At 34.2% G+C, this 20,374-nt stretch overlaps 1 protein-coding gene across 6 annotated transcripts in view; it reads left to right on the plus strand.

The window, feature by feature from the left end:
* The window catches only part of SLIT2 (slit guidance ligand 2), a 246,971-nt gene that overhangs the window by 133,897 nt on the left and 92,700 nt on the right, over positions 1-20,374 (plus strand). For all 6 annotated transcript variants that reach the window (XM_072335340.1, XM_072335335.1, XM_072335337.1 and 3 more), the window contains exon 5: positions 11,046-11,117. In XM_072335340.1, the coding sequence (XP_072191441.1) occupies positions 11,046-11,117 (72 nt within the window). The remainder of the gene's footprint in view (positions 1-11,045; positions 11,118-20,374) is intronic.

Below are 20,374 nucleotides of genomic sequence, written 5' to 3' on the forward strand. Positions count from 1 at the left end.
AAAAACAGATAAATGTGGTATAAGGAGAAATACAATTTAAGATTTTCTTTAAATGGCATTAAATTAAATTTTACAAGGATTATTTAATAGATGAGTTTTCCTAGAATGTTTAAAGGTAACATACCTGCCACTGTTGTGGCAAAAGCATGCAGACAGCCTTATAATCTGCAATGAGATTCTTACATGTGGGAGAGCCCTGATCCAGAATTTTGTTTGAAATTGTCTTTTATAGATTGTTATTTAATAAGAAATTGGTCATGATTGGTTCATTCTGGAATTGCCAGGGTTTATTTGTTGTTTGTTTTTTGTTTTTTTTTTTGTTTTTTTTTTTTAATTGCTTATATATGTTTTTTATCATTGAAAAAAAAGATTTTTAATTCTTAGCAACCCTTGTGTGGACATAGTACGAATTGTGGTTCATATTCTCAGTTCCTTTTTCAATTGAAAAAAACCCCATCTCTCAAAATTCTTATTCTCTGTATATCACTGAGGGGGAAGAGAGAAACAAGTTCATGGAAAGTGATTTGAAAAAGCTACCAAATTAGAAAGTCGGCTCAAGAGAACAGAAAACTTGGAGCTCTGAATATAAATTGGAATGTAGGGAGATTTGTGAGGTATGTGATGATCAAAGAGTTATGACTCCTTTTAATATTGGTGAATGAAAAGTTTTAGTTCCAGAATATTGGAAAATACGTATCAGTAACTGACCTTATCTTTCCCAACAATTACTTTTTCATTTTCTCCTAGGAACTTCTAATTAACTCATCTAAACCAGCATGTAAACATAAAGTAAATACAATAAGCAAAGAATTAATTTAAAAAATTGATCAGTTTACTCAACCTAATAATGGAACTTGTTCTTACTATTTCGTACTTATTATCAGTAAACTGGAGTGTGATATGGACACACATTTCTGTCATTCTTTCCATTGTTTTGTTTATATGACAGTGTAAACTACAAGTTCTTGAGCCAGAAACACAACTGCACTGGGCACTGAACAACCACAGAATAAAAAATAAGTAAAACAAAGAGTGTAAAAACTTTTACAGTATCAAAAATGACAGATGGGTATAAGCAGATGGTTGAAGTACTAAAAGACAATGATATAATAATGGTCATCTTGATAAGGTATAATTATGATTAGCTTAGCTTCTGTCATTTTCTTTAATCATCCATGGTAATCCTTTTACAATTTTCTTTTTTTTTTTTTTTTCCTCTTCCTTCTTTCTGTTTTTATTTTACTTGTTGGCAGGGACAGGCAACAGCATCAAAGCCTGAAGCATGCCCTGTGTGAATGCACACATATTGTATGAAGCTAAGACTGCAATAAATCTGTCTTGTTAAGCAATCAGCCTGTCTCAAGAGACAATCCTAAAATTGTATTGTTCGATGCAGGTGAAGGAAGACTGAGCACAGTGCCATTCAACATTAATAAACTGCAAGATCCTTCTAGCTTACTCTCAAAGACTTGGCTGCCCCTTGACAAAGTGTTCAAGGTTAGTTTTACTGTTAGGAAACATTTGGAGTTCTCCATTTATTGTTAGGCTTAACAGTATGGGCCTATACTTAGAGAAAAACACCCGTGTCTAGGGATGTAATTATTACTTACCTGTACTGCAATAGCTACAATGACTAATGGTGCTGTATCAGGAATTTGCTCTGCTCACTTTTGAACAAAGAGAGGAATTGCCATGGTTCACTGAGTGGTATTTCAGAAGAGGATTCACAGGGCTATAGATGGTATAGCAAAACAAGACAACATACCAGGCAATCTTTCAATCAGCTCCTAAAAGTGCTTACACTTTCAGTTCCAAAGCAGGAGAAATAAAATTAAATATTAAAGTCAAATTGACTGTTGCAAACTCCTGCTAAAAAGAACCTTTGTTATAGAAAACAGCAGTGATAGATTTTTCAGACACTATTGAAGAAGTCTTTTGGAAAGGCAAGTGTGCCATCTCATCTATTCTTAATGGGAGCAAGTCCCTAAACCAAGCCAAATGGATATTTCAGCAATGCCTACGGTGAGTTTATCACTTCCCAGAAGTGAATTTTACCTGGCAGTATTTTGCTTTATCCGTTCTGAATCCTTAACTTGTAATGTCTTTTCAAGTCTACTATGTGAGATATATTAAAAATTAATAATTGAATCACCTATCAGAGGCAGATGAATTTAAAATAGCAGAACCTTCACTTTTTTCTTGCAAAGAAATTATCTTTTGTGATCCTGTGTGAAGTAATAGTACATAAAAGCTAACATAATTTTCTATTTTGCCTTTATTTTCAACCTGGATGAGTAAAAAGGAGGGAAAAAAATGCATGAACAATGTGTATGCTGCTGAAGGATATATGCTTTAGAATTTATTTTCTGTAATAAATCAGAATTTTTGAAGTGTTAAATGCAAGATATACTTCTGTGTATCTAAAAGTCATACCCCATTATGCAAACTCCAGGTGGGGTTGTAGGTAAACAATACTCTCACAGTACACAGCTGTGCTGCAGTCTCAGGCACCAGTAGGGGAGCTGGAATTGCCATTAGAAATGCAAAACAAGGAACAGTATCTTCCTTCAGCTTGGACAATTTTAGAGTTTATTAGTTACATAGAATCAGTGAATTTCCCTTTCCATTTCCCTTTCCTTTTTTTTCCTTTTTCTTCTCTTTCTTTCTCTCTCTCTCTCTCTCTTTTTTTTTTTTTTTTTTTTTTTTTTTTTTTTTTTTTTTTTTTAGAGGTCTTCAAGGTTTTCTTTGCAGGACCTTCTATAACAAGCCAAATTTGAAGTAGCATTAGAATTCTCTCCTTTTGAAATAGTGGGTGGTCCATTCCTCTCTAAGAGCTGCAACATGTAATTATTTCTCTTACTTTTTTTTTAAGTCTTATACAAAATTACATATTAATTTAGTGGAGCAAACTAATAAAGACTACTTGTCTTTTCAAAAATAATTTCTAAGACTCCACTGAAATACATGTGTGGCCCTAATACTCCTATTTTATTTCACAATGAGCATTTGTCCCACTAGGACACTCTAGCACAATGGAGAATAAATGGCGACTCTCCTTAAGCAATTATTTTCAAATGATACCAGAGTATACAGATTGTTTTAAGTGCACTCTTGGAGACACTGTAGAGTAGAATTGATTCTGTGGCCCATAGATTTTCTTCCATGCCAACAAAAGGATTTTGTCTATTCCAAAGCCAAAATGTGATCCTACTAAGAAGTAGGAAGGACTGATAATTGTACTCTATGCTCTTTTCTTTGTGAAGAAATGGCTAATTAGTAATGCTCAAAATTATGAACAAGTCAATACATTGCATAGGTATGTGGAGTCAGTCTGCTTCTCAAACAAAAACAGTCTAGCATTATTTGTCATCATTTCAAATTCTGATGACTTAACCTAAAAAATAAGTTAGAAGTTGCTTGTAAACTGGACAATAGCAGGCTACCAGTACTTCTATTGTAGTTCATCAGTTTTTACCCGTGTTTATGTATGTGCTCTGTGCTTTGTGAATGAACGTCTTGTATCCATGGTTTAATAAATAGATAGATAAAATGGATGAAAATACCTGCTGCTTAAATAATGCAGATAACCATATAGTAATAGCTATAATAAGATCTATATTGATAAATCTATAATTGAATTATAACAGAAAATAACAGAGATGGAAATTTAATCTGTACATTCTTAGAAAAACAGAAGACTCAATCCTTACCATGAGAATTGTAATGACTCAAATCATTCTGCCCGTGTTACAGTGGTGATTGCTCTATGTTGTGCAGTATGAAATATTCAGTTGGGTGCTGTAGCTCACCAAGGCACAGGGAATGATTCTGCTTTAATGTGTGAATAGACTGTATCTACTGTTTACAGCATGTAAGTCTCTAGGGCTTTTACAGAGCAAATGGAAGTCAGTTCAAAATGCAAAGAGAACCTGCAATTCTGTCATCTAGACTCTACTCGTCATGCTGGGCTGTTCAGCATGGCACTGATATGTACTGATAACACATTACTTTGATTTGTAAAAGAAAGTTAATAGTACCTTTCCCAGATGCAAAATTTTGTTTCTCTTATGGGAAGCAGGTGGGAGTGATATGACTAGAGGTAATGATTTATGGAACTAGTGCTGGAATTTATAATTCATTTTTAATCATCACAAGGAGATAAATATTGGCCACTGTTGATAGAATTTTATCACTTCATCTTCATTAACAGGGGAAATATCTGCACTGGATGCTTTACTGAAGAGTAGAGAGTATTTACGTAAATAGGATATTAAAGAGTTTATTTTGTAGTCAGAGAATAAAAGAATGTTACAGTAGCACTTTTGTTTTGTTCTTTTGGTTTTTCCGTTTGTTTTGCTTTTTTGAGGACCAGATATTAGACTGAATTGTTAAGCATATGGTTTTAAAATATTTTTAATATTTCTTTGTTCTGTTTGTCTTCATTGATTTGTAGGCCTGCCAACAGGCTAGGCTTTGATAAAAGGACATGAGAACCTATTTGAGTATAAGATTATCTTCATAAATAAGTGATGCAGTGCTGCAATTTGTAATACTGTAACTCCATAAAGCCAAACATCTGTCAGTATTGTAACAATTATCTGGATAAGCCTCATTTGGCTGATAGGAAAGGTACTTACTTGTTTGAATACAGTAATATGTTTGCTGAATGTGAGATAAAAAGAAAAGCATTGAGTTATAGATCAAAACATTCATGTTTGTTTAGTAGGCTCTTGCTGCAACGTGGTACATTTCTGCCATGATGGAAATTTGATTTCCAGGCTTTATTAAGTTCAGTTCAGCTGAGCTGTTATTTGTTGAATTGTCTCTCTGTTATGCTCTCCTTACACTTAGACCGTAACACTATATTTCAGCAGCTCCTCTACTGCTGGATGCTTTTCACATTGGTTTGATTCCCACTATGATGTTCTGAAAATAGTTTTCCAGATTATATATGTTATCCTAATACAATAAAAGTACAGGCTGCCAAATCATGCTTCTGTAGCATTCAGAAGAGTTCTTAAAGTCTTTGTCATGCTGGAATTTTTCAGCTGTAGTTTTCCTGATTGTGTGGTAATTAATGAAGGTTCGTGAATGCTCTGGTAGGCATTCAAGACCAGCTGGATGTGGCTCTGGGCAACGTGGTCTGGTTGTTGGTGACCCTGCACACAGCAGCGGGAGTTGAAACTCGATGATCATTGTGGTCCTTTCAAACCCAGGCCATTCTAGGATTCGTGAGCAAACAAAAAATTAATCAGAAGTTTTCCAATATAGCTCAGACTATTCCAGATAATATGGAATAGAAATTTATATTTCTATTTCAAATTCAGAAAATGGAAACCTGTCTGGCATTTTAGGAGCAAAATCCAAAGCAGGAATCCAGCAGGACAGAAAAAGTTACTTTGCCATTTTTTCCTCTTCACATTGGGAAACCCACTGCCGTTACAACTTTTGCAAATTGAAGATGCTGCCAGCATTCTCTCAAATCCCTCTAATTAAACTTCTTTCATAACTTAGGGTTTTTCCAAAGTTTAGTGAAAATATATAATAATCTCTCCATCCATTTCTCAAGACACAGTTGAAACTTCTAGCTGTGGTTCATTTCCACTACGCTGCCACATTGCAAGAACAAGTGTTCTTGTCTTCCTCCAGGAGCTTAGGTTTTCCTGCTGCTGCCTCTCTGTGAAGCTGAGTACTCTACTTTCCTTAACATCAAAGCTGGGGGAATAAATAAGGGCTGTTGCAAATCTGGGTCTTGCACTGGAATATGTCAGAGATGGGATGCCCCAGTAAACACATTTACTGGAAGAATGTTAGGACATGTGCAGGGGCTCATAGGTATCTCAGTGATCATCCTAATGATACGTATCAGTGAACAGCTTGTCCCAGATCCAAATTCATAAATTTGATTTTCAAATAGTTTGACTGAAATCTTTGTTTTGCTTCTTTGTTTGCATACTCTGTCATACATAGTCTCATTACCTGCAATGTCTTGTTGTATGTGGGCATGTGGGGTTTTATGCAGACTATGATTAGCTCTTGTTGAATGCATTGTTTTCTGGTGGGAGAAAATACCAAGTGAGGTTTACTTCATTAATTTCAGAAGTATTTATATAATTATTCAGAACCCTGAACAGAGAATAGTCACCTTCTGAATTGTTTTTATGAACTGACATAAGTATACTAATAAGTATTCAGTACTTTGTTTGACTCGGTATTTCTGCCTTTTCCTTTAAAAATCAGGACACATCATTCATTCCTAGTACTTAGTGTTTTACAAAGTAGGGAATGGCAGCATAGATTTATGATATGCCTGGTCAGACACTGAGGGAGGTTAAACCATAGAGGAAAATAAAATTACAAGTAATTAAATTTACAAGCAGGTTTGCCATCTTCAGAAGATTTATTGTTTTAGAACAAACACATGATTTTAGCCACACAAGAAAACTGTGATATCTTAACAGTGTATGATACAGATATTATGTATGGTGTTTCAATTTATATAATTAAAAATTTAGCTCTCCTTTTGAATGGTTGAATGGAATATTCAACTGGGAGCCATATATGGTGAGTAATAAAATAGCTGCAATGCAGTACTCCCTGCATTTTTTAAGAGCTGAAGCACTCAATCAGGCTCATTAATATCAGGTTATCTGAGGGCTTTTGCCTCTGATAAAGAAACAATAGCATATATGTTTTCCAGTTTTTCTGTAAGAATAGATTTGTGTGTGAGAAATTTATATCAATGCTGTTATGAACTTAAGTGTTAGGAAGTTTATAGTTTAATTATTTTTTATTATTGTTGTTGGTGGTGGTGGTTTTGTTTTGTGTGTGTGATATATTTCTACCTTCTAATCAGTAAATATGATAAATAGAAATAAACCAGTTTCATCCTGTTTCTTAGGAAGGATTCAATGGAAACAAGGTTTTGGCAAGGTCTTTCTGCTATTACCTCAAAGCTTTATGCATCATGTTTACTAATGTATTCTGGAGAAATATATATATTTATATATATATATAAAATGAATATAATTATTTGGGAGGTGGAGTTAAGATGTTTACTATTTTAATTTTTATTTTTACATTTTTTTCCTCTTTCATCAGTTTATGAAAAACAGAAGTCTGCTTTCTTTGAGGCATAATTTCAAACTAGTCAGCTTCTACTGTTATGTCATTGAAAATACCACATTTAAATTCTTAATCTTTGAAATAGTTTTATAAGATGAAGCATGTGTAATTATCCATTTACACTGTATGCCTGACCCAGTTTGCTTAAAAGGAAATGATATTTATTATATATATTATATAGAATTGTATTTGTTATAATTTATATAATATAAATTTAATATAAATTATATTTATTATAAATTATATGATAATTCCAGGGCTTGCTTCATCACTGATCTTGAACATATTATAACTTCTCTCTGATTTTATCATTTGGTTTGATTGATATGTTTATAAATATGATTATACTTACATGCAGCACATTTAATTTCTAATTTAGAAACATATACCTGATCTTCTGTGGGCAAAATCAAAATGTACATGAGTTTTTCAAAGCATCAGTGTAGTTGGGCAAAAGCTGAGACTTCTTTGTAAATTTGCTCTGTAACCTCATTTAGTTTAGCCTGGTTTGGTGTACAGATTTTGTTTTCTTGTTTTGTTTTTGAGAAAATGAGAAAATATTACAACTTAGAAAAATGCTTTACATATACACAGCCAAGAGATACCTGAAAGAAACCAGCCACTACCAACAGGATGGTGCAATCACACCGAGAGAAGCGCAGGCACTTAAGTCCACTCTGACAAGAGCCCCTCCTGCTCAGGTGGATTTTTGTATAGGAATCTGGCAGTTACACCAATGTTCATATCATCTCTTGGCTTGGTGAAGTGAGCCTGAGAACAGCCTTTGAGGACATCTCACACTGAAAGATACAGAAGTTATATAAAGCTGATCTGGCACTAGAAAGCTTTTTGCTCAAAAATGACAGTCAGCACATTGAAGACTGGGTGATGGAGGATTGTGGCAAGCTGGTGGATGATGAGTGTGAAGCCCTCAAAGCCATGCCTCAGTAATTTTCTGGAAGGGTCAGTAGCTTCGGAGTTAATAATTTGGAATATATCTCTCTGGAAATGACTTACAGCATTGACAGTTTAGTGGAGAGGCCCATAGGACAACTTGGATCTGCATAAGTTGAATTATATCATTTGCTTTCTTTCAAAAACTGTATAGGATAACCTTGACTCTTTCACTTAAGTTTTATACTAAATATTTTGAATAAGTTCTGATGTTCCATAACTGTGCTGTTTTTTAATATGAAATCTTGGGCTTTCTTGGATAAAATCTTGGTCATACTGCTGATTTCAAATGTGAAGACAGGATTTTGTCTGTCCTTTCAGAAATTTAGATTTGTTCTTATAAAAGTAGTGTGCTCAGTTGCTTAATGGTTTCAATTTTGTTTAAATTCATAGAGAATCTTTCATTTACAAGTATCAAACACAAACATAAATGGTTCTTGTACACACATGCTCAAATGCTCCTTCTTTTTGAAATGGGAGGTGGAACTTACTCAGTTCTTAGTGCATGAAAGCGGCCAACACGCTGAAAAGGAGATTTGCATCTTTTGTTATAACAGAATATAGGCTGCAAAGCCAAGTCAATGAAAAATTGTCCAGTTTTATCTACAAAATAGGGGGTTTTTTTGCCCAATTTCCCCCGAAAGCCAACCTGTGATACATCTGGCTCTGTTTTTGTTTTGTTTGTTTACTTTTTTGTGACCAGTCTAAGAACTGCAGAAGAATGAGTTAAGATATCTTAAAAAGACCACACAGAAACTTATTACTGAGTCATGGTTATGCAGTGTGAAACATAGATGTAATTTATGCAAGAATGAAAAGTTGAATGTTTGTTAAGCCCCTCAAGGCTTTTATAAGAAAACCTTTTTAAACTGAGAAGATGAAAACCTGAAGCAATCAATAAATAATTACTAAAAAAGACTTTCCTATTTTAAGTAGACATAGATTTTTTGTTGCAAATGGATTCTTTTATTTTGTTTTTTAAGAGAGAATTTTGCAATAAAGGAATGATTTAATTTCTGTTACATAAATAATTCCAAGAACGTTTCACAACTCAAAAGATGCATTGCAAAAGGAATTTATCTTGGAAATAGACTTTGGCTAACTTGTAAATTGTATGGTTTACAGAAGTTAACCTGGCTTAATAGCTATGGATGGTACTTATTTGCACTTATGCTGTGTATTTAGTTATGGAAAGAAAGAGAAGAGAAGGCTCTGAGGAGACGTCATATTTGAAGGGATATTATAAAGAGGAGGCAATTCAACATTTTCCATGGGAAAATGGTTTTAAACTAAAGGAGGACAGATTTAGATCAAATCTCATGGGCAAGTTTTTCAAGGAGAGGGTGGTGGGGCACAAGCACAGGCCATCTGGAGGTGTTCAGGACCAGGTTGAATGAGGCCCTTTGTGGACGTACCTGGTGGATGGCAGACATGCCTAAGGCAGAGAGTTGGAACCATCATAAAAAGTGTAATGTGTCATTACCTTCTGCCATATATATTTATGAGTATGACAGTGGTTTACATGGATATATACATATATCTGTATTATCAATTAGTCCTTGATCATGATAGAAATCACTATTTTAAACCACTTTACACACAAATTATATATTGGTAAAATGTTTTGGTCGATTAGACATAAGTATATACATAGATGTTTGCTATTTATATTTGTGATAGAATGTTTTAAAGGAAGTAGGTGGTTAAATCATGTCACTGTAACATGTGCTGAAGGCTGCCTTTTCATTCACATCATTTGAATTTATTGTCAGCAATGCAGTTATATTCTATGTCAGGATTGCTTAGGTGGACTGAAAATTAAATCATAGCTCACAGAAAATTCTTTTTCCACATACTGTTAATAATAGCTAAATTGGGTTGAGTTTTAAATATACTTTGCAGGATACAGCTGTACAGTTATGTGCACAAAATGTGAAAGATTTCATAAATAGAATGTGATTTTCTATAAACTGACAATGCCTCCAGTAAAACAAATTTGCTGACAGTGTACATGGAATTATTTTCAAAGGTATTATATTGATGTAAATTTTGCTGGAGTCAGGTAGTGTGGGGTTTTATAAAGTCCTCAAACAATTCTTTAACTTCATAAATTTGAAAGAGATCTCCAAGAGTGATTTCTAATAAATGGAAATATGAGCTCATGCTAGATTACACTTTAGGGAAAGAATATGTCAAAATCATGATTGTATTTAATGAACTGAATGATTTCTGCTTATTCATTTAATCTTAGCTACGTCTTACTTCTATGCACAATTTTGCAATATTTCTCCTAAAATCTCCCAGAAAAGGTTATCTAAAAATTGTCTCTACAATACAAGATACTGAAAACATTACTGTTAGGGGTTGGAGTGCTTGTGGATCATGCTTTGGAGTGCTTGATGTTGTGGAGTGAAGCTCCTGTTTTGGTTTTAGCAAGGCAAAATCTAGACATTCACAACAGAACTGCTCTGTGGCATGAGTAAGAATTCTCATGAAAATGCTGTCTGTATGCTTCTTTTTTGTTTCTGAATTGCATTCAGAGGCTCAAGCAAGCTTCTTCATCTAATTTCTTACTCTCTGTAGGTAGATGTATCTCTGAAGGCTTCCAGAATGAATGATTTCATGCCAAGTGTTTGGAATTAGTTGAAAATTAAAGTCAATCAGTTAAAAATGAAATCAGTTTGGCCTGCATTCTTAAACTGTGTAATGCTTCTACTTAGGTTTGACATAATTACTGTTATTTTGAACGGGAGCTACATAGTGCAACAAAGATAAACTAATTTGAGTATTTTTGCTACTTCTTTTTCCTCAATTACAAATCAGTTAAAGTAATAATACAAGTATCTTCAGAAACATTTACTGAATGGTAACAGCTGGAATTGTTTGCTGATGCAATCATTTTTTGTTGCTATACACAGAAATTTATGTGGCAGATTTTAAATTTCCTTTAATCTTCTTTTTCATAGTGATCTGAGTGAAAATCAGATTCAAGCCATACCCAGGAAGGCATTTCGTGGAGCAGTAGATATAAAAAATCTGTAAGTATTGTCCTCCTTCTTATAAGTACTCTGATGATAATGCTTTGTCAAAACAATTTCCTTTTCTTCTGTCAGATATTTTTTGCTCCACACTTTTATAACTGCTCAAGTAATCCCTGCATAAAATCAATCTTGTTTTCTCAAAATATTTTAACCTATCCTAAGCATCCTAAATTTGCTCATTATGAAATCTAAAATATTTAAATGGAGTTGAATAGAACAAGACATTGCAGGTATTTACTTATTATAACCTGTATTTAATATTTGAATGTCAAACTACTTTAAATATTTCATTCTTTCATGTAGAAAAATCTGTTCTTATTCACATCTAGGTAGCTGTGTTTTGTTTGCCTGTATAAAAAGAAAGAAAAGTAATGCTGCTATCTAGTTTGCTCACATATGTTTCCTTACTTCAGTATTTACTTTTTTCCCACAGTTTTCTTTTGTGGCAAAATAAGTATTTTCTGAAAGCTAGACTCACTTTCCTAGAGATAGTGACCCTAAAGTTCATGGGCAAGTTTTGAATTCTTACAGCTTCTGTATGAAGAAATACGTGCTTCAAGACAAAAGAAAGCAATGACTTTTTGACTTTTGTTTAGAGTAGTGAGTCAGTTTAGTGATCTGAATGAGCTGAATGACCTGAAGATTGTCATGAAGTAGTGTGGTAGGAAACAAGGTCATCCACTCAAAAGCTGTAACTGCAGCTGTAAGCTGGGGGTTCATTGCTTGTAAACAACCAACAAAGACAGAGGATGTATTCTGCAGGGGTTAAGAAAGACCATGGAGCTGCCATTGTGATGCAGCCATGAAAAAGTGTAATTGCTGTCTTATTCACATCAATAAGAATAGGGAAATATTAAGTTCTTATGTTATGTTTTCATGTGATTCCTACTGAAATACTTTTTACTAATTGTAGTTGTCAATTTTGAGAACTTTGTAGTTGAACTACTTTGAGTGCTCTGTGATTGCTATGAAAGATGTTGCATCTCTGGGAGTGAAGCTCTTTGTGTTCTTGGTGCCCTGTGATGGACTCTACTCCATTCTACTGCCCTTAGCACTGCAAACTAATCAGTTAGGGAGGCATCAATTCAAGAATTTAGCAGAATGGACAAGTTTTGCCCTGCTTGCTTTGATTTTTAGAAATGTGAGTTTCTTTGTTACTCAGTGGGAAAAACTAATATATTTGAATCTATTTTGCTCAAAAACATGCAAGCATATCTCAAAGCAGCTCTGTTACTTTGTTTAAAAGATATTTTATAAGTTCCTATTCAGAATTGGTCCCAGCATTATTCATGGTCAGAAAGAGGCATAGCTACAAGGATAAACTTGCATTTCTGTATATGGCCTTTTATATTTGCAAATTGATACAGCTAAAGAAAGAAACTTTAGTGTAAAAATAGAAGCATAATTGAGAGTTTTCCAATGGCAGGTCAGTATATTTGAATGTAATAAGTATGTATTGTGAGGTAGTTCCAGTCAGGAACTGAGTTAGAATGCTAATCTTTAGCTAAGATAATATTCATGGTAAGGATCCTGAATTATGTAGAAAATGTGAATAAAACAGTACATCTGCTCTTTAACGTCTTTATCTTCTTTTGGAAGATAATTCAAACAAAAGTTTCATAAGGTCACGTAATTGCCACAGAAATCCAAATCTTACCTGTGGCACATAGTTTATTGTTATACCAGGAGAACTACAGATATTATATTTTTTAGTGATCCCAGAAAGACAAAGAAAGAAATCTGATTTTTAAAATTTATGATGCCACTGCAGCAGGAAGCAGCAAGGAACACATTTCTCTGTGTTGTAAATGCTATCTTCATTCCTAGTCACTCACTGTGTATTATGTGAGGTTGTAGGTAAGTATCAGAATGACACATGAGTTCATGAGGCAAGTCAGTTTGAGTACAGCACAGAATTTTTGTAACTAGAGCAAGTATTCTGAAAATGAATAGCTTTTGTTCATTTCCAGAAAATTAGTTAAGATGGAGAAAACTGAACGCTAGCCTTTCATTTAGCCATTTGTATTTCACCTAAGGAAGGATCATTGCAAGAAATGTGCTGTTTTTATTTCATTCTCTGAGAAATGAAGAAATCAATGAAGGAGTAATATGTGTAGAAGGCAAACAAAGGGAACTGTAAAATGAAGGCATGTACCATCTGTGCAATGATTAAACTAGGGACCAGCAACCACATCTGTTTTGCTGAGAACTGTCTCAAGCAACTTTAAATATTTGTTCTAATATCATTGTTCCTCTTTTATTTGCCTAATAGGTAAGCATACTGTTAAAGATGTTAACCAAACATATTGAAGAGAGAGATGAAGATAGAAAGAGTAAAAAAACCTGCATTAGAAAGCTTTGGAAATGCAAGTTTTATTTTGTCTAAAAACATTATATAAATTACAATATAAATTACAGGGACACTTTATTAGATATTATGAGTGTATTTAAAACTGTAAGCTGTTTCAAAGGTAGTTAACAAATCTCACAGAAATGAAGCTGCTTATATATTTTATCTTGCAGATTAATATTTCCCCACTCGAATTAGGTGCTGGAACATTTTGGAATAGATTTTATGGTTGCCAAAGAACATTGTTCCAGTTTTCATGGAGCAAAAGGAATTAGATGTTAACTTAGAATACCTGAAGAAAAATGCCTACACTGAAGTTGATAACACCACTAAGATCTTTTGATTTCCTGCTAATATGTTAGCTCTAGAGCCTTCTTGATACTTCTCAGAAGCAGCCATTCCATGGGGCCATAGTTCCATTCTGGACATCTTCTTAATAATATTTATAGGATATATTCTGTAAATGATAAAAGGATCAAAAGCAAGACATTATGAGAAATTCCAATTTCAGCAACAAGCCCCATCACAAAAAAAAAAAAAAAAAAAAAAAAAAAGAAAGAAAAAAAGCCCTCCTGCTAGGCCCTTAGGCCCTTATAGCTAACTATAATATCCCCCACCCTTTTCCTTTTCATCTTAAGACTAAATGCAGTTTTAATAGACTGTACCCTAATGTCACCTACTTCATACTTGATGATCCTGGTTGGACTCGCCCCAGCCAGGATCTGTCAGCATCTGCTGGGGGTACTGAGACTAGACATGATGTTCAGATCTGATCTCCCCAAATATCAGTCAGACAGGATGCAACTGATACCACAGAAGGAAGGAATGTCATCCAGAGCTACTGGAAATTCGAAAGATTGGCCCTTGTGAACATAATAAGATTGAACAAAGCAAATGTGATTTTGTGAAATGCAAGGTTTTGCATTTGGGTCAAGGTAATCCCAGATCTGCATACAAACTGAAGGAAGTACTCCTTGAGAGTAGCCATGCTCTGAAGGATTTAGGAATTCTGGCAGATGAAAAGTTAACATAAGCCATCAGTGTGCATTTGCAGCCCAGATAGACAGTGGTATCCTGGGTTTCATTGAAGAGGGGTGGCCAATAGTGTGAGCGTGGTGATTGTCCCCCTCTATTCTGCCCTCATGAACTGGAGTACTGCTCCAGTGTGGGGCTCCCAACACAGGAAAGATGTTGAGTTTTTGGAGAGGGTCTAGAGAATGGCCACGAAGATGATCCAAGGACTGAAGCATAGGAGACTCCTATGTCTCCTATGAAGACAGGATGAAGAAACTAGGCTTGAATAACCTGGAAAAGGGAATGTTGCAGTGGGACCTCATTGTGGCCTTCCATTATTTAAAGGGAGTTTATAAACATGAGGGAAATCAACTTATTACATGGGTAGATACTGACAGGACAAGGGGAAACAGTTTTACGCTAAGAGAAATTTAGGTTAGATGTCATGGGGAAGTGTTTTACTGAGAAAATGGTGAGGTGATGGAACAGGTTGCTCAGAAAGGTTGTGGATGCCCCATCCCTCATGGTGTTTAAGGTGAAGTTGGATGGGGCCATGGGCAATTTGATCTAGGACTTGATATAGCAGCTGGCAACCCTGCCTGTCGCAAGGAACTTAAAACTTGATGATCCTTGAGATCCCTTCCAACCCAAGCCATTCTATGATTTCTCTCAGCATCCTGACTTCACTCTTGTGACTGCAGCACAGTTACTGCTAATGCATCAAGTTCCTCTAAAACTGTGCCAATAAATGAGGGAAACTTAATTCCCAAAGTTACTTCATTATTTGTTACCTCTTCTAGGAGAATAATTTGCTTCAAAAAGTTAGGCTTTTCAGGAGATTCAGGGACGCCTACTGTTTTAAAAAACAAACAGAAATTATTATATAAATTGGAAATAAAATACATATTTTAATATACATGTTAATGATGGTTTCATAATCTTCCCTGGTGGTACAGTGCTCACACTAGTTGTGGAAGGTTTAAATTCGAAAGCTTCCCAACCACAGGAATTTTACTGAAATTTAATGTGTTAAGAAAATGCTTTAGCTGCTCTGACTGTAAGTATGGATGGATTGTTTTTTGGTCCTGGTTAGAAGGAATTAAAATAACCAAGCTTAAAAATCAAGCAAATGTGAAACACTGTTGTAAATATAATAATAATAGTTTCAGATTTTGAGAAGCAGATTTTGACATCTGGTGATTTTTATAAAAATGTGTTCTGAGATTTCTATATAGAGTATAGGATATTTTCTTAGATTCCAACTTTCTTTCCTGCTGTGTAATCAATACATGGCAGAAGACGGGAAGCAGTAACCAACATCATGGCAGAACTGTGATGATAAATACACTTACCATCAAAATGATACCAACAATAAAATAGTAAGGAACAGTTTCATTGTATCTCCTGCAAGTATTTTGCGGCCTGTTTTTCTTGTTCCAGGGTATAGTGATGTCCTATTGGGCATTTTTGCTTCATCAGGACAAAGGAGAAAGGCAGATACAGAGAAGCTTTTCTCTCCATTTCCTTGTAACAGGCGGAAACTGAAAGTTTGTGGAGTCAATGGCTACTGGGTCAGAAAAGTAAGGGGAATTGAACAGTCATGATGTAGGCAATGTTCATGGTGGATCTTAGGGCTGGGATGCTGTTGGACATTGTAGCTGTTATCCCAAAGATAAAGGTTACAGGGTAACATAGTAGTTTTACAGATAGAACTGGCTGAGAAAATGCAGAATTAGTGGAGAGAGACACCTGCATCCACTCAACTTTATCCAAAAGCTTCAATAATATTATGATACGTGATGTTATTCTGATACTTTTATGGGTAAAGGATTTAAAGCTTGCATTGTCACTAAAAGCATAACTGCATTTTGCATTCATTTTGTCTGGCCATGACTGGACTTTTTCTTGAAGTTCAGTGTTATTAGCAGCTGGAAGATATAGAGTCCTGCTGAAGGTACTGTTACTGATTTCTTTTCAGATTATACACAGAATTCCACTAGAACTGGAAGTGTGCTGACTGCTCATGTGTATGAGTGCTAATCCAAATGCACTGCTTGTCTAACAAATATTTTTAAGAATTTAGAATTGACATATTTCTCACCCTTATTCTTAGTGGGAATCTTAATTCAACTAATGGCCTGTTCAGCCACCTGTGTTTCAGGTATACGTCAAGGAAGATTTTCATACAACATTATTACATTATGTGTATACTTATGAGTTTTGGTAAAGTCAAAAAGTATCACTGAAGGAATGATGGAAAACATAGGTGAACTTTTCTAGTCACTCTTTAAACTGCCAAAAAGCTCAGGGACTTTATGGCCTTCAGGCAAAAAGTTGTTCTTACTGATTGTTTCAGAAAAAAAAAAAAAAAAAAAAAAAAAAAAAAAGGAGCTGAATGCCATTTTTAAAGCTATTATTTTTCATTACAGATTACGTACCTCAAATTTGGCCTGCTAAAATGAGTTTCCTTTTCATCATAAATAAATCATTTATGAAATGTTAAGAACAATTATGTTTTTAAATCAGAAAGAACATTTGGCTGTGAAGATGAATTTCAAATTAGAATTCTCTGAATTAAGAAATTTCTTTCAAGTCCTTTTTTAATAGAGTTTAAAAAATAAACAACTCTCCAGGTAAAGATTAGTATTTAAATAAATAAATAATTCTAGTAGAACTTTCATGGGTTATGTGCATGACCTGGCTTCTCTGCTCTCCACATCTATAACAAACGTGCTCTCCACATTTATAATGGTTTGAGTCTGTTTTTCATCTATTTCATTAAAATGCATTACAGAAATCACAGATTGTTCATTCAGTGTTCATCTTTTTCATTGTATTCTCCTGTTTTCTCTTATTATTTATTTATTTATTTTCTCCAAGAGATTACTTGTGGTTTTAGCTGACTAAAATGATGGATAATTTTGAAAGGATGGAGCAATAAATTTTGACTCCCTTTTCTTCTAGTTTATTGTATGCATAGTAAGTATGTGTTACTTAGAAGTAGATTTAAGCCTTGCTTATTATTTAAAAGTTAAAAGAAAAATGCTGATCATTTGCTAGGTAATATATAATAAAACAAATATACAGACATTTAAATGTTTTACAGGAAAATTTAGCAAGGAACAAAATAATTTACAATAGCAAGTGCAGGTAGATAAAAGCACTTCACTTCCCAATGAAAGGATATTAGCAATAAACAGACAGAAAACAAGCAGTTCTCTAAAGTTTGATAAAACAGAATAAATTCTTACACAGTACAGTTACATCTTTCTCAACTAACACCTCTGAAGTTATTGATCCCACTTGAAATTGGAATTGAGAAATAGGAAAACATAACTCAGTTCTGTTGTAAAAAATGCAAGGAGACCTTAAAATAGTGACTACTTTCAGAAAATCTACTGCCATGATAAATATTGTGCACTATGTTCTTTTCCCAAGGAAAAATGTAATGTTATGAAATACAATGTACAGTGTGCTGAGACTAAAAAAATTTATTAATATTTTCTGGTGAGAATGACACCACAGGGATCTAGAAGAAGTTCAGACATTATCTGATGACTTCTTAAAAATGTTTACAATTAATTTGTTTCATTAGTAGAATATAATCATTTCTGAACAAAAGAGAAAAAGCTAAAACTGCGTGGTGCCACTTCTGCTTTTACCACAAAGTGTTCTCAAGTAGATTGAAATGGATGTAACTTTCAACTCAGCTTCTATGAAAAAGGAAAGAAGGTTTTCCCTCTTGGTCAGGTATATTTCTCTCTTAGGGTAGCAGTTTTCAAATTTATGTCATGAGAAGTTCTTCTGTTGCATAAAAAGATTTATTTTTGGACTTTTTATTTGTCATTATATAATAGAAAACAAATGCTGAGAGGGAGGAAAATACAGGTTAGTAGCATGTTTCTACAGTGTTAGGTGTGCCAGGAAAAGCAATCCATAAACATTCTAAAACACACACTGAATTATTACTTGAATGTTCTTTGCTACCTGTGAACATTAGCATTTTAAATAGCAGTGAATATTAAGCATATGAAATATCCAGGTAATGCTACAGCATCTGAAAGATTTTGAATGTATCAGCAGTTGTTTGGCATTTTATGAGCCTTATAGATCCACACTAGCCAAGGTAATCTGCTGCTTTGCGGAAGCAAGAGCAGACAGGAAAGTATGGAAACGAAACAATTTTCCATCTCCATGGAAAAGTCCCACATGGAAAACACCCAACACAGAGATAGCAGGGAAAAAGCTGTGGGATAGACTGAGAAGAGGAGAAGGACAATGATGGGCCAGTGTTTTTGGTCCATGTGTGCTCAGCTTCTGTTCTTCAGGGCATTTTAGTCATGTGAAAAGAAGAAAAGAAATTCTCTGGGGAAATAAAGTCCTCTATAATGCAGTTAGTATTATTCTTGTCAATAGCTTAGTGATGAGAAAGGCTTTTTCATAGCATTGTAGATATTTTAATATATGTTTTCAGAAGTCATTATGCTAAAAAATGACAAGACAGTTTAAAATTGTAGACATATGTATTTCTTTGCTCCCTTGCTTACACCTGAAGTCACAGTCTTCATGCAGTTGGCTCTCAGAAACCAATGTAACCCTGACAGTTCAAATTTCTTCAGTATATCCATTAGCAGGACATTACACATAAATGATACACTGGTTATGAAATATTGTGTATCTTTTTGTTTTGATTTATATTCAGTGAATGTCTTTACCTACACAAAATTACCTTATATTACCAGTACCATAAATTGCTGTTCAAGGCAAGCGTACGGTCTTCAAAGACAAAGCAGTCTTATGTAGCTTAAAAAATATATATTATACCATATATTCATGGTATTTTTCTGATCCTTTCATGTCATTGTCATAAGTGGAGGAAGACTGTCTAAAGCATAAGGAAGGTAGTATCTTCCAAAGACCATTTACAAACCTTGGGAACATTTCTCCTCTCCCATCCACAAAATTCCCTTCCCTCAAACCCTAAACAATTCATTAGTTCATCGCAAACAAAGAAGTCTGTCTGGTAAGAGGATTTAAATGAAAACAACTCACCCTTCACTAAGTTAGTGGTAATGATGATTCACTAAAGGAAGCAGTCCAGAAGTTTTCGGGTGCACCACAGCTGCTACTAGTGGAAGAAATCTGCCTTTCAGTTTGTGTAGGACAAGATTTGCTCAAATGCTTTATCTACTGTTAAAAGATTTTGTTTTGTATATAATATAGATGATTTAGAAGAAGCTGTGTCAACACTGATTTATACATTGACAGCTAAGGATAATAAGATATGGGCAAACATACAGCTCACCCTTTTACAAATTAACTTGCAGACTGCATTAGGCAAATTCAATGGCATTAAAAGATTTTTCCAATTTGTCTGGAAACAATTTCTCTTTTGTATTGTGTCAAGAGTAGCATTTCATGACATTGTACTAATTTAAATAGCTGTGATAAATTGATGAAGAGGTTGGAGAATTGTACTTTGTATATATTTTACCTCTATAAAATAAAAAGTCTATTAACTTAATTGTTAAATGAAATTAATTAGTAAAATGAAAAGTACCTTGGTAAATAGGCTTAAATATTCCAACACTGCAGCACTAGTGCTGTAATACTGCACCACAATTATTAAAGATCATATTGGGGAAATTAGTTTGCATTTCAATGTAATTTTCAGTACACAGAAACACAGACTGCTGTAGTTGTAATATTTTATTCCTGCATAGTAGTAATTCAGATGAAAAATGTGGATGAAACTAGGACTTTAAAGAAGTTGGTATGTTAAACTCAATAGTGGATGTGATGATTTATTAATAAAGTAAGAGGTTACCATAGGTTCAGAAGAATCACAGAAAATGCTTTAGTAAACACCTCATTAGCCCTGGTAGCTAAT

This window comes from Excalfactoria chinensis, chromosome 4, assembly GCF_039878825.1.
Source record: "Excalfactoria chinensis isolate bCotChi1 chromosome 4, bCotChi1.hap2, whole genome shotgun sequence".
NCBI classification, from domain to species: Eukaryota; Metazoa; Chordata; class Aves; order Galliformes; family Phasianidae; genus Excalfactoria; species Excalfactoria chinensis.